The sequence below is a fragment of the Miscanthus floridulus genome, chromosome 15, assembly GCF_019320115.1.
Source record: "Miscanthus floridulus cultivar M001 chromosome 15, ASM1932011v1, whole genome shotgun sequence".
NCBI lineage: Eukaryota > Viridiplantae > Streptophyta > Magnoliopsida > Poales > Poaceae > Miscanthus > Miscanthus floridulus.
The window spans coordinates 16,058,231-16,078,280 of NC_089594.1; the positions used below are offsets into that span (position 1 = coordinate 16,058,231).

The 20,050-nt window shown below is 44.3% G+C and overlaps 1 protein-coding gene and 1 pseudogene across 2 annotated transcripts; both read right to left on the minus strand.

Moving 5' to 3' along the window:
* Nucleotides 1-1,394: 1,394 nt before the first annotated feature.
* Nucleotides 1,395-7,928, minus strand: LOC136508003 (putative disease resistance protein At1g50180; annotated as a pseudogene).
* A 3,859-nt stretch (nucleotides 7,929-11,787) lies between these two features.
* Nucleotides 11,788-19,804, minus strand: LOC136509135 (disease resistance protein Pik-2-like). 2 transcript variants are annotated; one of them, XM_066503946.1, is made up of 10 exons: nucleotides 18,895-19,804; nucleotides 16,494-18,504; nucleotides 16,121-16,387; nucleotides 15,922-16,017; nucleotides 15,549-15,815; nucleotides 15,351-15,446; nucleotides 14,978-15,244; nucleotides 14,577-14,874; nucleotides 14,412-14,507; nucleotides 11,788-12,363 (listed from the first exon to the last, which is right to left on the minus strand). In XM_066503946.1, the coding sequence occupies exons 1-9, from the start codon at nucleotides 19,740-19,742 to the stop codon at nucleotides 14,446-14,448; spliced, it is 4,212 nt and encodes a 1,403-aa protein (XP_066360043.1). In that variant the 5' UTR covers nucleotides 19,743-19,804; the 3' UTR covers nucleotides 11,788-12,363; nucleotides 14,412-14,445. The 2 variants fall into 2 exon arrangements, with proteins under 2 accessions (XP_066360043.1, XP_066360042.1); XM_066503945.1 differs by lacking the exon at nucleotides 11,788-12,363 and adding an exon at nucleotides 13,418-13,895.
* Nucleotides 19,805-20,050: the final 246 nt, after the last annotated feature.

Sequence of the window (20,050 nt, forward strand, 5' to 3'; positions counted from 1 at the left end):
AGGCGGCGGCCCTCTCTTCCTCTTCACCGGTGCCGGCTACTGCTAGGGCGCGGCACTGGGGGCTATGAGGCAGGGGCGGCCCTGGGGGCTCCCTTGCCAGAGGCGGAGCTCTAGGGCCAGTCAGCCTCGCCAGTGGAGAGCACCTCGGCGCCCTGGCCGGGCCTCGCCGAGGGAGAGCACTGGATGTGCAGCAACACAGATCTGTGTACTGTCAAGAGGAAGAAGAAGATCCTGGCGAATGGGGTCCACTCGTGAAAGAGAGAGGGGGTTGAGTAGGGAGGCATGTGGATGACATGTGGTGTCTGCTTGTAAGTGAGAGAGACTGACAACTATTTTTACAAAAGCCACAACTACTGATGAACCAAACAGCTTTTGGCTTTCTTACAGTTGTCGACATCTCACAGCATCTTTTCCAAAAATCTCAGCTCACAATAATTTTTCCAAAAACCACAACTCAACCAAATAGGCCTAAGTCTATTTTGTTTTTTTTTCTAAAAAAACTACTCCCCTTGGCCGTTTTAAAATTACTCTAAAGTAACAATCCTCTAAATCTTAATCTAAATAATTCACCACTGTCATTATGTAAAATAACTTAGTAACCCCTTAGTTTTCATCTAAATTACTCATATATGCCAATACAAAAACTAATAAAAGTAACTCACCAAAATTTGCATCTAATTTCCACCTCCACCCATATATATGTATAAAGCAATGAGTATGTTGATTTTTGAGCTAAATACATAGATAAGCACACGTGAATGTTGTATGCAAAGATGGAAAATATGAATAAGGGGGTGAAAAAGTATATAATATAATTAGTAACTAAAGTCAATCATAAGCGGATAAATATTCGAAGTGTGATTCAAGTATGCTATTAGAATGCAGACACATGAAAGACTATTAATTGAACACACGTCAAACACACATGGATGTGTGATGCAAATAAGAAACCATGAACGATGATCGAAAAGTAGAATATGAACAAATGAGAGATATTTTCAATTAAACATATGTGAGCACATACTGAGGTACGATGCAAAGTGGACAACTATAAACCATATGCAAAGCAATCAGGGGCAGATCCAGGCCCTGGGCTAGGCTGCAGCCCGGGGCGGAGCCCAAATTTCCTACAAGCAGATCTTCTGCAGCCAATAGAAATCCCTTACGTTCAGCCTAATATAGCCCCTCCCGCAGCCAGCCCAAGCAACCCTTTACTAATTAGCCCTCCCCGGATGGTGTTTCTAGATCCGCCCCTGAAAGCAATTGGTAACTAAAATCTATCACAACCAGATATTGATAAGAAAATACCTAGATGAGTATTGTGCTACAATATGAACAATATAGAGACAACAAAGACAAGCTATAACAACAGCTTGCACCAAAAACCCACACGTTGGCATTGAGAATACAGGGTTCAGATCACACATACATGATGATCACGTTATTTAAGAAATTAAAGTTCAAACGTTCTCATGATTATTTTCAAGGAAAATATATCATCCTTGTTTTTCAAGCAAATACACAACTCATCTCAGAAAAAAAATGGAAAAGTATAGTTCACATACAAACTCTCATGGTTGTTTTCAAGGAAATACATGGCCCATGTCATAAAAAATACACTTCACATAAAATCTACAAGATCACTTTCGAGGAAATATATAAACCTTCTTATAAAAATAGAGACAAATATTGTTCACACTTGTGGTTCATCTGCCTCTTCAATGTGATTTTAGAGTAAGAAGCACAAATATGACAAGCTCTACGAATGCTTGTAATCATCTTGCTGAATGGGACCACTCGTCAGTGCTTAAACAACTCACATTTACCTGAAATATTGATTTGCATATATAGTAAATAAGTTGAAATGCAAATGATGGAGCAACCATGTAAAGGAAAATGTAACCGCAGAATTTCTTCAAGCAGAGCATAATGAGATAAGGTGGTTTTGCCGAGGAATACACCTAATCCAAAACAATTCAATCTAGAAAAAGCACTATTACAAGATTAAAACATGAACTACCATCCAGGTACATGATATATTGGTTTCCCTCGATGATTTGATTAGTTCATTTAACTTAAAATCATCTTAGGACATATCAAACCAATTAACCTGTTAAAATTTATTCTCCAGATATTAGCACACTTTTTATCAGGGCTGCCATAAGGAAATCAGTTTGATTAGCATACGTGGTGCGTTTCAGTTGGTTAGCTATTCTTTTTTTTTTATCTGCGAATCAACTTTTAATTTGTACCAAACTTTGATGTCTACTAACTGAAACAAGAACAACCAAATTAGCTTGAAAAAATTGGAAACTTTGTTTAATAAAAGAAGGAAACTGAGCATACATCCAGTAACCGAAAACTCATAGAATGTCTAAAAAAAGCTGTTGGTGATTATGTTCTAGAATGCTGGTGCCGAAAATTTTCTTTCGAGAACTTGGTGAGAATGTTTTTCATTAAGGAGAATCAAGAATACAATAAACACAAGCAAAAAAAAAGAACTCAACAAGTAAAATGAACCACCCCCAACCCACAAGGATGATCAACGGCAAACAAGCGCTGAGAGGCCCTTGTACCCTGCCATCATCCATGAGCTAATAGCATCATCTAGGATGATTGGTGCCAAAGCAACCGGCTGCCATCATCTACAATGGCGGTGCCTAAAATTACAAATCAATTTTCCTAAAAGCATAAAAGAAGGGGATAATTAAGAGATGCACATACTCATGCTTTCACAAAATATAAACGTATTAGGACAGGAAAATACAAACTGTTGGGACACAAACATATGAGCCGTGGAGGCTGAGTACCCATACTACCAGAAAAGACTAATGTTGTGAATCATATGAGAAATAATCTGTAGGGATTATGCAGGAAGCCTTCGCCCGCGCCCCCTAGACAGGCGAAGGCTCAAGGACGACGGTGAAGGCCCCAAGTGGCGTAGGCTCGATGCAGGGCAAAGGTAAAGGCCATCATGGCGGAGGCGGACAGGAGGATCCAGGAGGCGGCAGGAATCAATGAGGGCCTCCGCCGACTGAAAGGGGATCTCCCATGGTGCATGGATCCTAAATGGCAAATGGGCCTCCAATGGGTGCGGGATAAGTCCCATAGAGCAAGGCGGTTGGTGAAGGAGGAGACCCGAGATGCCCTCGGAGGTTTGCTTATGTACGGGAATATCCCAAGAATATGCTCGTACTGCCTAAAGGCACGATTGTAAATGAACCTCATCATGCACAGTGACCTATAAAAGGGGGGAGTGAACCCTATGTAAAAAGGGAGGTTGTTAAATGCTATTTATGAAACCCTAATTGTGTTTGAGCCCACCTGAGTTCTCATCCTTGCATTGAGCCTTCGCCCAAGCGGAGACTCTATCTCTACTCACTCTGTTGGGATCCATTATCCCAACACAAACCGACCACTCACTGTATAAGATCATTGTTGGATACCCATTTTTCTCTGGCATTGGGATTGTCTATGCAGCATTATTTAATCACTCAATCTAGTATTCAGAACCAAGTACCTTCAATTTGCACATTCAGAGTTCCAACACACCGAAAACATGTGTGAGCGTGCACATGTAAACAACCAACTGAGCATGCACATGTAAAAACACATCCACATACTGACACGTACACATGACGGTGAATCGTGATAAACTAGATAGAGCAATAAAATTTGGAGCAGTAAAACACATCCACATACTGACACTTACCTGCTGGGTTGGAAGGACTGGAGAAACAAGAGTTATCAATTACTGAGCTGGAGTTTGCAAAGCAAATGATCGTCGTCCAGCTGGAGTTTGGGAAGGAAAAATAAGCGCCGATGGTAAGTTATATAGTCAAAGCTAAGGTTTCCATTAATAACTACTGAAAAAAAAATCAATCCAGGCTGCTACCTCTGTGTCGGGATGGTCAGATGAGGAGACCATTTTGTCGGTGTTTGTTCTGATCAGTTGGATAGTCGGATGGTTACGGTGAACCTCGGCTGCATGCCTAAAAGCTGCTTCCACTTTCTCCACCTCACATTGGCTGGCACCCGCACAGTCGATGGAAATAACGGCTTTCTGAAGAAGTCGGTACCACCGCAGGTTGCTGATGAACAAAGCATCCGGGTCATCCTTCAACAGGAGCACATGGTAACGATGTTGAATGTGTTGCTGAAGTTGAGAATTGCAAGGAGCAGAATGCAGTAAACAGGTCAATAAATAGTAGCCACGCAAATTAAGGCCCCGTTTAGTTCCAACCCAAAAACCAAAAATTTTCAAGATTCCCTGTCACATCGAATCTTGCGGCACATGCATGGAGTATTAAATGTAGACGAAAAAAAAAACCAATTGCACAGTTCATCGAGAAATTGCGAGACGAATCTTTTAAGCCTAAATAGTCCATAATTGGACAATTTTTGCCAAATAACAACGAAAGTGCTACAGTAGCCAAAAGCCAAAAATTTTCGGAACTAAACACGCCCTAAACGTATTTTTTTAATAGATAGGGACTCACCAGATCCTCGCTTTTTTCGTCAGAAAACATATATTGTTCACATGTTCGATCCACTTTTATAGTTGGACGGTTAGGATGATTTTCCACCTCAAGCGTGACCATGGCCTCCACCTCCTGCACTTCTGCGGCAGTAGCACCCATGCAGTCGACTGTGACGGTGACTTTCTCAAGTGAAAGGAGGTTATGCAGGCCCAAGTCAAGATCTTCGAATTCATCCTTTGTTGGGAACTGCTCCAACGGCACACCATTTACTACCCAACTGCAATACCCTGCAAAAACTTCAAACTGCAGCTCTTCAAGCCTTGGCATGGCGCCCATGTGAAACTTGAGCGCTGTGCCCACATGGCAGAACCTCAGATTCCTGAAACCGTCCATACCAACAGTATACCCTGGAGGCCAGCTGAAACCAGATAGCTGGAGGTAGCTCAGCTCTGGCAATCTCGCTAGGTTATCCAGGTCCTGAATTTCAACAGCGTACATGCCCAGAGATAAGAAGCAGAGGCGTGGCAGGCGGGAGCGATTGATCCACCCAGGGAGCCGCGTGAAGAAGCGGATGCCACGTATAAGGAGGCACCGGAGCTGCATAGGTGGCTCCCAGTCTTCCCACACAGTGGCACCCTGCTATGATCCTGAAGAAGAAAGCACTAGTTCCTGGAGTTCCCGCAGACTGCACAGAGATCGCACCAATGCTTTTTGCATGCTCTCCTCTAGTTCCTCAGAAAAGGTGATGCTGACCACCCTCAGCTTTGTCAGCTTGCCAAGCTCTGCCACTAGGCCCTCGGCGGCACTCCGGGCAACTATGCTCTCTAACCGTAGCTCCTCCAGGGACGTAAGGTTACCAATCCTATCAACTGGGAACCGTTTGAACCCCTGAGCTACCAGGCACATCAGCTGTGTAAGCGAACAAACAGTCGGTGGTAGCTCGTCTAGCCCAATATTGATTAATACCAGTGACTGTAGAGATTTCAGATGCCCCAGTTCCTTAGGAAGCTCATCAACAGCCGTGAAAGATATATCTAAGTACTTGAGATGCAACAACCTCCCTATATGCTTTAAGCTGATCGGGACGTGGCATTTTTGTAAACTTAGCACACGGCAAACTCTAAACCTATGAAGCGGGGCCATATTCTCAATCTTACTACGTTCAATGTTAAGTGACCTCAGCACCTCTGGCATCTCCATGCTGTCTACAGGGAAGCACTGCACATGGTGATTTTGGATAGCCAGCCGGCGTACCTTGCTGTCCGAACAAAGCATGTCTGTTTTCTTCTCATTTCTTAAACTGTCTGGAGAAGCATGTTGCTCTCTGCTGTCCAAAACAGTAATAAAGTTTTCAACGCCCGACAACTTACGGATGAAATCAAACACAATATCATGAATACGGAAAAATTGTGTGAGCCAAATATATGTGTCGTCCATTGGTTGGATCAAGCTTCTATTGACAAGCTCGTTGAAGTATCTTTGTCCAACCTCAAGTAGACTACCCTCCTCTTTGTCAAGATGGACAAAACCTTCACCTATCCACATCCAAATCACAGCCTTTGTATCAATGATAGAATCTTCTGGCAAATGGCTTAGATATAATATGCATGGCTTTAGGTAAGAAGGCAGATCATAGTAGCTATATGATAGTATCTTGGTTGTATTGTCTCCATTCCCAAAACCAATTGAGTCATAAACCTTTGACCAGTCCTCATACGGTCTTTCAACCAATAAACTAGCTATTGCAATGATAGCCAATGGTATGCCGCCACATTTATGTATGATTTTACTAGACAATTCACCTGATACACCATCAAGACTTTCTCCTTCCTGGCTCTGTATTCTTTTGTAGAATAATTTCTCAGAGTTTCCATCAGAAAGTGGTTTTAGTTTGTAAACCTCTCCTGCTTTTGTGGCAACCTCAAAATTACGAGTAGTCATGATGATTCTACTCCTACAATTATTGTACTCCAAGGCATGTCTGATCTCTTTCCACGATTCAACATCCCATATGTCATCAACAACAATGAAGTACCTATAATTGACACAAGAATGTAGAGTTATGAATATTTTGGCAATCTGTATAGCCTATCCAAATAAACCTAGACGCACGATAACATCAACGTGATTCTAGCAAGGAAACATTGCAACCCACTCCATGGGAGAGGAGTATTTGCTAACCAATTTAATTTGTGCTTCAATTTAAAGATCCAATCTATATAAATTTGGAAATTTCATAGATTTTTCTAGATGTTTGGCAGCAAATTCGATTAACATTTCACCGAAATTGAAATTCTTCATAATAGATTTCACAGAATGCCTAGACCTAGGGCTTGGCGTAAAATAGGAACGTACAAACCGCTCACACTCTGCTAGTGAATAAAAACAATTCAGCTGAACTGAATGAAGAATGACGTGGACATACCTCTTTTGTTCTAAGAATTCATGCAGTTCGTTTCCAAATTGCTCTATATCCCATCTGGCCATGTCGACTTCCTTATACTTCTTATCGAGCCCCACTAGCATCTTCTCAAATGTCCTAGTCAGGTTAGGAGTCCTACCAACAGAAACAAAAGCAGAACAACCGAATTGTTTCTTAAGCATATCATGCACTGTTTTGGCTAAAGTAGTCTTGCCCAATCCTCCAACCCCGACTATAGACACTATCTTTAGATCTTGATCAGACGCATGAGCGTCATCTTTGGCCTCCATAGATAGCATCCTTATGACTCTGTCCCTTGACTCCTCGATGCCAACCAGATCTGACTCTTTCTTGTACAGATTGCGGACACGGGGGTCGATGCCGGTGCTCGCGGCAAGATCAGCTCCCGGGCCTCTAACTGTGTACTTGGCACGGAGCCCAGCCAGCTCGTCGGAGAGTTTCTTGATGTCTTTAATCTTGTCAGAGATCTCACGGCGATGCTTGACCTTCTTCACCGCAGCGGTGGCCTTTCCAAGGATCTTCTTGAAGACGTTGGCGTCGGTGGCAGTTGCAGACTTGCCACCATTAGCCACGCGCAGGATGAAGTCGTCGACGGTGTCCTCCATGTCATACGACAGCTCCCGGACCTGCCGTGCCCAGAGCTTTTCCACCTCATGGAGCTGGTCCGGTGGTACCCGAGACGAGTCCTCCAGAGAGGCTTTCATCATCACAAGCTCCTTGCAGAGGGACTCGATGTCGGGCTTGAGGCCCTTCTGCACGACGTACTCCGCCGTGAGCAGCTCGCCCAGCTTGGGAGCCAGGCCGGCCATGGCCCCCAAGGCGAGCTCCATGGTTTAAGCTCGATCTCGGTCACACTCGCTCTCCGTTGCTCTTGCTTGCTTGGTAGTAGGACATGCTAGTTGGGACTTGGGTGCAGCCGTGCAGGGCAACAAATGGCGAGATGGTGTATGGGTGCGGACTGGGGAGAGCTATTATTGCCTTGGCGACGACTTGGCTAGCTGAGTCAGAATTTTGAAGTGCAAGCGGAGAGAGTGTGCGGAGAGAGAGTGTGCTTAATTATCTTTGGTACGGACCGGAATGGAAGATGCTGGAGTCACCATACAGGTGGACCCCTCGGGTGCGTTACTGCTGGCCTGGCCTACTGTGGTTCGTATTATTGTGTGGGCCTGGCGGGCGACCCATCACTAAACGGGATTAATGCTCATTGCTCACCTGTAACCTCTGCTGCCGGCGTCGCTGTCGCACATGGCTTCGCAAATTCATGCCTTACGCACATGGCTACCTCTGCTGCCGGCGTCGCTGCTGCAAACAGGATAGGAGCAAAACCGGGACACCACTCTTGGTTTCGGCTGTTGTGTGAAACGTATGGCCGCATATGCTTTTGATCCAAGCTCTCCGATACCACTTCCATAGCACGCGCTGCATGCCGAGTACTCCCTCCCAAGAACAAGCCCGTGTTTAGTGGGCGAAAAGTTGGAAATTTGGTTACGGTAGCATTTTTGTTTTTATTTAGTAATTATTGTTTAATTATAAATTAATTAGGCTTAAAACGTTCGTCTCGTAATTTTCATCTAAACTGTGCAATTAGTTTTTTTTCGTCTACATTTAATGCTACATGCACGTATCGTAAGATTCGATGTGATAGGTACTGTAGCATTTTTTTAGAAAACTTTTCACGAAACAGGAGTTAAACCGACCAAATATATAAAAAAAATAGTAATGTTTAGGATACCAAAGAGACGTTGTTATTACTCCGTAGATTACTATCCATCTAAGTCCCACATGCGCCAGGCCCTTCGAAGCCTAGCCCGTGCCCAGACTGCTTTGATGAGGCCGCGGCGCCGGCGCGCATACGCGTCTCCCGCTGCTCGACGTTTTTCCGTGGTCTCGCGGAGTGGGCACGGACGCGGATACACACTTGTGGCAAGATAACACGGCAATGTTACAGTGCGCGAAAGGGTCAACCCGAAACCGGCTCCTAATCGGATTCGGGGTCTTTCTATGCAAGTCGGTCGGACGCCAAGGTTTGCTGAAGCAGATGGAAACCGGGGCCTGGTTTAGATCGGAAGTGTTTTCACTCTCTTTTTATCACATCAAATTTTTGAACACATGTATAAAGTATTAAATATATATAAAAAAAATAACTAATTACGTAGCTTGATTATAAATTACGAGACGAATCTTTTGAGTCTAATTAGACCATAATTGAACAATAATTATCAAATATAAACGAAACTACTGCAATATCAAATACTGATTTCTAATCCCAACGTAAGCAAGGTCCGGGTGAGTCCCCGTCAACGTCAACGTCAACGTCAACTCCTCCATTACTCCTTGCATGTGACGACTGACGACTGACGCGTGACAATGCATGCCAGACGCGGTGGACACGGTCCTTGTGATGTGTGCTGTATCCTACCACCGCTTGACAAATCACCAATCACGCGTCGCTGTCAGATGGTGGTACCGTATTCTGGACGCAAGTGGACGCCGTCGGAACGCAAGTGGAAACCGGCTCCTATTCGCATTCGGGGTCTCTCTATGCAAGTGGACGTGCTCGTACAGAACAGGGCCTTCCATTTCCTCGTGAGGGAGTTTGAACTCACAAGCTCCTGCCTCTTCCGATACGTTCCGCGTGAGCACGTGTGCCGGGGCCGTTCCCCGCTAGCTGCTGCCCGCATGAGGGAGTCCACCGCCTCTCTGATGGACGCGGCCATCGCGACGGTTGCCACCGCAGGCGCTGCTGGCGAGGCGGCACCACCAGTCCACCACCATATGAACGCATGGCCGCCACACCTCCCATCCTCCGCGGCGACGAAAAGCATATACGGTGGACGTTAGGGAGAGTCCACGATGACTCCGCTCCACGGCAGGCTCTCAGAAAAAGACGAAAACACCTGCTATGTTAGGAAACTGGAAAGGAAAATAAGCAAGTTCTAATTAATGACTATTTCATTACGTTGTGGTAATTTTTCTTGGCCGATGGCTGCGTTTTGCAGTAACAAAATGTGCAAACATGTGCTTTCAGACAAAGTTCATGGCAAAACCATTGTTTTATACAGGATTCAGCACAGAGCATTAGATTATTTAGAGCAGAGACAAATCAGAGCAGGCTGCTGTACACAACGTATTCTAGGAGTTCCTGAGTTTCTCAAGCTATCATCAGAACAAACAAAGTACATCAGCCTAGGGCATATCCATAAATAAACTCCATTAATTTTTGGAATGCTAGATACATCAGCCTTCAACCAATCATGTACATCTCCGCCGACCAGCTCTCAGCATTTCGCTCGCATATTAATAAGCTCGACAAGCCTTGTTCCCTGTTCCACGCCTAGAGCCTGTAATGTTTTTTTTGTTTGGCCCAAAACCAAGCAAAGCCTAATAGCCACTAGACCCGTTTGGCCATATCATTCCTGCGCTCGCCCTCAACACATGGCACGTAGGCGCCGCACATCTCGCCTTGGCTGCGTGTCGCTTTGCCGGGGCGGGTCAGGAAGGAAAGGAGCCTCCAGTTCGGGCCACATGCAGTTGGGCGCGTCGGCCATGTTAACTGAGGGATCGTCGTGGGCTTGTAATTAAGCCCCCTAAAAGGTTGGGAATTCAATGCATCGACATCTGGCCTGGCCCATCCAGCTTGTGGAGCCATGGAGGAACCTTGAGGGAGGCTGACAAATGCATTCAGCATTTTCCTCAAATTCAGCCAGTCAGCCGAAGAACCTCGATCTGTGGGCATGCATTTTAATCTCCCCAAATTCAGCTTCATGCCATCGCTAGCTCCAGCTTTTTGACTGTCACATATATCGTTCGTTTTTCTCCTGCTGGTGCCTGTTTGGTTAGCCAAAACATGCACGGGCTGTCGCATTGCATCGTTCGTTTTACATGCATGCACAGACACAGTGCTCTGGCTCGGTTTCACCCTCGTCTCAATATCTGACAGGGATGGTCCATGTTGCATTGCATCCTCTTCCGCTACCATGTGCTGCTTTTAATTGGCAAGTGCTAGTCCATACATAATTGGTGGTGAACATTTGATCGATCGGAACTTCAGAATCTCACTCAGGCTGTTGTCTGACCTTCTCCGTCTCCAACAAGCAAGAAAGACACTACTAGTGAAATTCTCGTCTCCACCTCGGATTTTCTAAACACAAGGCTGCTTTGCCAAAAAAAAAAAAATCATATACAGACCTTCTTGTGACATGCATTCCTACGTTAGCTCCTGAAACATATGAAACAACCAGATGAGACACTTGCAACAGAAGTATGAAACACCTGAAACCCTTGAAACATATGCTTGCAACATGCATGTATATGCAACATCCAGATGAAAACACTTGCAACATACGTCTGATACAGATGAAACATATGGAACATACATTTGAAACATACGTGTATAGCCACTGCAACATGTGCAACACTCGGATCTACTTTTGCAACGTCCTAATCTACTTTTGCAACGTCGATAAAAAACACTTGCAACATACCTCTGAAACACTTGAAATATACGTTTGCAAAATGCTCTTTCAACGCAAACATCTTCTTGCTGCTTCGGCGAATGGAGGCTCATCAGCGCGTGGAGGTCACTGGTGTGCTCACCGGCAACGCGGAGCTGTAGGCGGCGGCGCACAGAGGGCGGGTGTGGGGGCGGCATGTGCGGCGGTGGCACAAAGGACGGGTGGGTGGCGCGTGCAGGTCACTGGTGTGCTTGCCGGCGACGCGGAGCTCACCGGCAGCACAGAGCTGGGCGGCGGCGCACAGAGGGCGGGTGTGGGGGCGGCACGGGCGGCGGTGGCGCAGAGGGCGTTTATGATTCTGAAAACTTCTAAGGATTTCATAACCCGTTGGAAAAATCTAATAATGATACAAATCTGTCTTGAGTCATCCACTATAAAAAAAAACAAGCTTCCGTAATCAATGTTCTTTTGTTTAGTTTGTTGTGCAATGTTGGGGACTAGCTGTAGCAGTCTAAGAACGAATACTGTTGAAGCAATAATTTGCCTTCAAGAACGTCCTGAGAAGCTAGCTTGTTCTTCAAGTGGTAGCACCGCGCGCATCTTAGTATTGTGGTCTGAAATTTGAGCTACATACATACTTTCTTTTGTTGCCGAAATTAAAGTGTTCGTTGCTCTTCCCTCCGTCTTTGTGGACCGTCCAGTACCATTTATTTTCCTTGTTCTTGTGTTGAAACTTGCTGGTCTTCGATTACCCATCACTGATGTCTTAGCTGCTTGCTTCCATTCCATAGATTAAAAATATGCTTGCAAAAATAACATTATATCTTCATCTTCCCTCTTTTTTTCGTTCAAAATTTTGTGAAGCTGAGTTTAATTAGTCTATGGGCTCCCTCCATCATCGTCATCGTCCCTGATTGAGATGAGACCCTGATGATCCCATTAAGTGACATAGGCAAATCCTGAATGTCACGTGTCCAAAAGAATCCTGAATCACAGCCAACCACCCAAACATACGATTTTCCATTATGTTTCAATATCCAATAACGACAGGTCACCATATATTCTGAATTGCATAATTAATAAAACTAGTACAAATACATCAATGGTCTTTCATTTTGGGATTGGGTAATTTTTTTTGGCGATTATACAAACAAGATCGCAAAAAGCAAGTATTGCCACCCTCAATATTAATTCTCGCAAACTCATGTTAAAAAAATATAAATCATAGAAATTCTCAAAAAAAAATAAAAAATAACTCATTATCAAGAATATTTGGTATACCATAATCGTCATTTTTTTAATAGCCAATAAGTCTATTCTGTTTTTCAAAAGAAAAAAAGCTACTCATCTCGGCCATTTTAAAATTGCTCTAAAAGTAATATAGCCCACTCTAAATCTTAAACTAAATAACCACCACTGCCATTATGTAAAATAACTTAATAACCCCTTAGTTTTCTTCTAAATTACTCGTATATGCCAATACGAAAATTAATACACAGTAACTCACTAAAATTTGCATCTAAATTTTCCACCTCCACCCATATATGTATATATATGTACAAAGCAATAAGTATGTTGATTTTTAAGTCAAATACATAGCAAAAGCTAAGATTTGAACTGAACACTTGTCGAACACATGTCAATGTTCTATGCAAAGATGGAAAATACGACTAAGAGGGTGAAAAAGTACATAATATAATTAGTAACTAAATTCAATTATAAGCGGATAAATATAGGAAGTGTCGGAACAAGTATGCTATTAGAATGCGCTGACACATGAAATACTATTAATAGATGTGTGATGCAAGTAGGAAACCATGAACAATGAGTGAAAAGTAGAATATGAACAAATGAGATATATTTTCAATTAAACATATGTGAACACATATTGAGGTGCGATGCAAAGTGGACAACTATAAACCATATGCAAAGCAATTGGTAACTAAAATCTAACACGACCGGATGTTGATAAGAAAATACCTGCATGAGTATTGTGCTACAATATGAACAATATAGAGACAACAAAGACAAGCTATAACAACAGCTAGTTTGCACCAAAAACCCACACGTTAGCATTGAGAATACAGGGTTCAGATCAGACATACATGATGATCACTTTATTTAAGAAATTAGAGTTCAAATGTTCTCATGATTATTTTCAAGGAAATTATATCATCCTTGTCTTTCAAGCTAATACACAACTCATCTAAAAAAAAATGAAAAAATATAGTTCACATACAGACTCTCATGGTTGTCTCCAAGGAAATACATGACCCATGTCATTAAAAATACACTTCACATAAAATCTATCAAGATCACTTTCGAGGAAATATATAAACCTTCTTATAAAAAAAGAGACAAATATTGTTCACTTATAAACTGCATCACTAGTGGTTCATCTGCCTTTTCAATGTGATTTTAGACTAAGAACCACAAATCTAACAAGCTCTGCGAATGCTTGTAATCATCTTGTTGAATGGGACTTGTCTCTTCAGTGCTTAAACAACTCACATTTACCTAAAATATTGATTTGCATATATAGTAAATAAGTTGAAATGCAAAGGATGGATCAATCATGTAAAGGAAAATGTAATCACATAATTTCTTCAAGCAGATAATGAGATAAGGTGGCTTTGCCAAAGGAACACGCCTAATCCAAAAACAATTCAATTTAGCAAAAGCACTATCACAATACTAAAACATGAACTGCCATCAAGGCTTGTCTATACACATTTTTATCTGGCATTGGGATTGTCTATACACATAATTGCTGGATACCCATTTGTCTTTGGCATTGGGATGGTCTATGCAGCATTATATGTAATCACTCAGTCTGTTTGGAACTTAGTACCTTCTGTTTCCACATTCAGAGTTTCCAACACTGAAAACATGTATGTATGAACCAAGCATGCACATGTAAAAAACACATCATTTATACATAATGACACGTATACAGGCAGTGAATCGTACGTGATAACTGGATAGAGCAATATAATTTGGAGTGTTTATACATGCAGACTGGCATGCACGTACCTGCTGGGTTGGAAGGATTGGACAAACAGAGTTATCAATTCCTGAGCTGGAGTTTGCAAAGCAAATTATGTATTGAATCATCATGATCGTCGTCACCTGAGGGAAGATCAGGATTAGAGAGGAGATGGGTTTTTAAGAGGGCCTGACGGAGGCGTCGAGACGCACCAGAGAAGTCGACGCGGGCAACTTGGACGGGCGAGGCGCTGCTGGGAGACGGGTCCTCGAAGTTGGGGCGCTCCTTTTCAGCCAGCCTGGTGCTGGGCCTCAGCTCGCGGGCGCTACCAATCGCACGTTTGCGGCGGGCACAGCGCTTACGAGCCGTGCTCTCATGATGTTCCTCCGAGCCGGCGCCAAAGGAGAAGACAAGCGCAGTGGAGCCAAGCTGAGGAAGGTCGTGCCGCTTGTCGTCAATTTGGAGTTTGCAAAGCAAATTATTTGGTGAATCATCCTGATCGTCGTCAAGCTGGAGTTTGGGAAGGAAAAATAAGCGCCAGTGGTAAGTTATTATATAGCTAAAGGTCAGGTTTCCATTAACTACTGAAAAAATTTAATCATGGCACAGCTACCTCTGTGTTGGGATGGTCAGATGAGGAGACCATTTTATCAGTGTTCGTTCTGATCAGTTGGATAGTAGGATGGTTAGGATGAACCTCGGCTGCATGTCTAAAAGATGCTTCCACTTTCTCCACCTCACACATGCTGGCACCCGTACAGTCGATAGAAATAACGGCTTTCTTACCACGTCGGTATGACCGCAGGTGGTTGATGAAGAAAGCATCAGGTTCATCCTTCAACTGGAGCACACGGCAGCGGCGTCTGATTGTTTGCTGAAGCTGAGAATTGCAAGGAGCAGAATGCAGTATACATGTCAGTAACAAGTAGTACTCACAAACATATAATTAAACGTATTTTTTAACAGACAGGAAGAGACAGCCTCACCAGAGCCACCCTGTGTTCGTCAGATAACATATTTCCTTCATGTGCTCGATCCATTTGTATGGCTGGACGGTTCGGATGATTTTTCACTTTCTCCACCTGGAGTTTGGGAAGGAAAAATAAGCGCCGATGGTAAGTTATATAGTCAAAGCTAAGGTTTCCATTAATAACTACTGAAAAAAAATCAATCCAGGCTGCTACCTCTGTGTCGGGATGGTCAGATGAGGAGACCATTTCGTCGGTGCTTGTTCTGATCAGATGGATAGTCAGATGGTTACGGTGAACCTCGGCTGCATGCCTGAAAGTTGCTTCCACTTTCTCCACCTCACACAGGCTGGCACCCGCACAGTCGATGGAAATAACGGCTTTCTGAAGAAGTCGGTACGACCGCAGGAGGGCGATGAAATAAGCATCAGGCTCATCCTTCAACCGGAGCACACGGTAACGTAGTTGAATGTGTTGCTGAAGCTGAGAATTGCAAGGAGCAGAAAGCAGTATACATGTCAGTAACAAGTAGTACTCACAAACATATAATTAAACGTATTTTTTAACACACAGGAAGAGACAGCCTCACCAGAGCCACCCTGTGTTCGTCAGATAACATATTTCCTTCATGTGCTCGATCCATTTGTATGGCTGGACGGTTCGGATGATTTTTCACTTTCTCCACCTGGAGTTTGGGAAGGAAAAATAAGCGCCGATGGTAAGTTATATAGTCAAAGCTAAGGTTTCCATTAATAACTACTGAAAAAAAAATCAATCCAGGCTGCTACCTCTGTGTCGGGATGGTCAGATGAGGAGACCATTTCGTCGGTGCTTGTTCTGATCAGATGGATAGTCAGATGGTTACGGTGAACCTCGGCTGCATGCCTGAAAGTTGCTTCCACTTTCTCCACCTCACACAGGCTGGCACCCGCACAGTCGATGGAAATAACGGCTTTCTGAAGAAGTCGGTACGACCGCAGGAGGGCGATGAAATAAGCATCAGGCTCATCCTTCAACCGGAGCACACGGTAACGTAGTTGAATGTGTTGCTGAAGCTGAGAATTGCAAGGAGCAGAAAGCAGTATACATGTCAGTAACAAGTAGTACTCACAAACATATAATTAAACGTATTTTTTAACACACAGGAAGAGACAGCCTCACCAGAGCCACCCTGTGTTCGTCAGATACCATATTTTCTTCACGTGCTCGATCCACTTTTATAGTTGGACGGTTGGGAAGATTTTCCACCGCACGCGTGACCATGGCCTCCACCTCGTGCACTTCTGCGGCAGTAGCACCCGAGCACATGACTTTGACGTTGACTTTCTCAAGTGAAAGGAGGTTATCCAGGCCCAAGTCATGATCTTCGATTTCATCCTTTGTTGGGAACTGCTCCAACGGCACATCATTTACTACCCCACTCTGATACCCTGCATAAACGCTAAACCACAGCTGTTCGAGCCTTGGCATGGCGCCCATAGGAAACTTGAGCGCTGTGCCCACATGGCAGAACCTCAAATTCCTGAAGCCGTCCTTACCAACAGTATACCCTGGAGGCCAGCTGAAACCGCCTAGCATGAGGTAGCTCAGCTCTGGCAATCTCGCTAGGTTATCCAGGTCATGTACTCCGACAGCGTACATGCACAGAAATAAGGAGCAGAGGCGTCGCAGGCGGGAGTGATTGATCCACCCAGGGAACCGCGTGAAGCGGATGCCTTTTATAATCAGGCACCGGAGCTGCATAGGTGCCTCCCAGTCTTCCCACACAATGGCACCCTGCTGTCGTCCTGAAGAAGAAAGCACTAGTTCCTGGAGTTCCCGCAGACTGCACAGAGAACGCACAAGAGCTTTTTGCAAGCTCTCGTCTAGTTCCTCGGCAAAGATCATCATGACCATCCTCAACCTTGTCAGCTTGCCAAGCTCTGCCACTAGGCCTTCGGCGGCACTCCGGCCAACTATGCTATCTAACCGTAGCTCCTCCAGGGACGTTAGGTTCCCCATCCTGTTAGCTGGGAACCTTTTGAACCCCTGAGCTACTAGGCACATCAGCTGTGTAAGCGAACAAACAGTCGGTGGTAGCTCGTCTAGCCCAATATCGATTAATAACAGTGACTGTAGAGATTTCAGATGCCCAAGTTCCTTAGGAAGCTCATCAACAGCCGTGAAAGATATACCTAAGTACTTGAGATGCAACAACCTCCCTATATGCTTTAAGCTCATCGGGACGCGGCATTCTTGTAAATTTAACACACGGCAAACTCTAAACCTATGAAGCGGGGCCATATTCTCAATCTTACTACCTTCAATGATAAGTGACCTCAGCACCTCTGGCATCTCCATGCTGTCTACAGGGAAGCACTGCACATGGTGATTTTGGATAGCCAGCCGGCGTACCTTGCTGTCCGAACAAGGCATGTCTGTTTTCTTCTCATTTCTTAAACTGTCCGGAGAAGCATGTTGCTCTCTGCTGTCCAAAACAGTAATAAAGTTTTCAACGCCCGACAACTTACGGATGAAATCAAACACAATATCATGAATACGGAAAAATTGTGTGAACCAAGTACATGTGTCCATTGGTTGGATCAAGCTTCTATTGACAAGCTCGTTGAAGTATCTTTGTCCAACCTCAAATAGACTACCCTCCTCTTTCTCAAGATGGACAAAACCTTCACCTATCCACATCCAAATCACAACATTTGTATCAGTGATAGAATCTTCTGGCAAATGGCTTAGATATAATATGCATGGCTTTAGGTAAGAAGGCAGATCATAGTAGCTATATGACAGTATCTTTGTTGTATTGTCTCCATTCCCAAAACCAATTGAGTCATAAACCTTTGACCAGTCCTCATACGGTCTTTCAACCAATAAACTAGCTATTGCAATGATAGCCAATGGTATGCCGCCACATTTATGTATGATTTTACTAGACAATTCACCTGATACTCCATCAAGACTTTTCCCTTCCAGGCTCTGTATTCTTTTGTAGAATAATTTCTCAGAGTTTCCATCAGAAAGAGGTTTTAGTTTGTAAACCTCTCCTGCTTTTGTGGCAACCTCAAAATTACGAGTAGTCATGATGATTCTACTCCTACAATTATTGTACTCCAAGGCATGTCTGATCTCTTTCCACGATTCAACATCCCATATGTCATCAACAACAATGAAGTACCTATAATTGACACAAGAATGTAGAGTTATGAATAATTTGGCAATCTGTATAGCCTATCCAAATAAACCTAGACGCACGATAACATCAACGTGATTCTAGCAAGGAAACATTGCAACCCACTCCATGGGAGAGGAGTATTTGCTAACCAATTTAATTTGTGCTTCAATTTAAAGATCCAATCTATATAAATTTGGAAATTCCATAGATTTTTCTAGATGTTTGGCAGCAAATTCGATTAACATTTCACCGAAATTGAAATTCTTCATAATAGATTTCAAAGAATGCCTAGGCCTAGGGCTTGGCGTAAAATAGGAACATACAAACCGCTCACACTCTGCTAGTGAATAAAAACAATTCAGCTGAACTGAATGAAGAATGACATGGACATACCTCTTTTGTTCTAAGAATTCATGCAGTTCGTTTCCAAATTGCTCTATATCCCATCTGGCCATGTCGACTTGCTTATACTTCTTATCGAGCTCCACTAGCATCTTCTCAAATGTCCTAGTCAGGTTAGGAGTCCTACCAACAGAAACAAAAGCAGAACAACCGAATTGTTTCTTAAGCATATCATGCACTGTTTTGGCTAGAGTAGTCTTGCCCAATCCTCCAACCCCGACTATAGACACTATCTTTAGATCTTGATCAGACGCATGAGCATCATGTTTGGCCTCCATAGATAGCATCCTTATGACTCTGTCCCTTGACTCCTCGATGCCAACCAGATCGGACTCTTTCTTGTACAGATTGCGGACACGGGGGTCGATGCCGGTGCTCGCGGCAAGATCAGCTCCCGGGCCTCTAACTGTGTACTTGGCACGGAGCCCAGCCAGCTCGTCGGAGAGTTTCTTGATGTCTTTAATCTTGTCAGAGATCTGATGGCGATGCTTGACCTTCTTCACCGCAGCGGTGGCCTTGCCAAGGATCTTCTTGAAGACGTTGGCGTCGGTGGCATCAGCTGCACACTCTCCGCCGGCCACACGCAGGACAAAGTCATCGACAGCATCCTCCATGTCATAAGATAGCTCCCGGATGTGCCGTGCCCAAAGCTTTTCCACCTCAGTGAGCTGGTCCGGTGGAACCTTAGACAAGTCCTCCAGGCCAGCTTTCATCGTCACAAGCTCCCTGGAGAGGGACTTGATGTCGGGCTTGAGGCCCTTCTGCACGACGTACTCCTGCGTGAGCAGCTCGCCCAGCTTGGGGGCCAGGCCGGCCATGGCCCCCAAGGCGAGCTCCATGCTCAGCTCGACCGCTCAGTGGAGTGCTCTCACACTCTCTCACTCTCTGTCTCTTTTGCTTGCTTGGTACATGCTCGCGGAGTGGGCACGGACGCGGATACACACTTGTGGCAAGATAACGCGGCAATGGCCAATGGAAAAGAAACAAAAAAAAAAGAGCTGCCTTGGCGCGAATCTCGAGTCTGGACCAATTCTGAGGGCCGAGGCGATGAAAAAAGAGTGACGGGCCGATGTGACGGGAGTGGACAGACGAGAGGACTCTCAATACGATCTCAATATGACGTTTGATATGACGTTATAGAATCTGT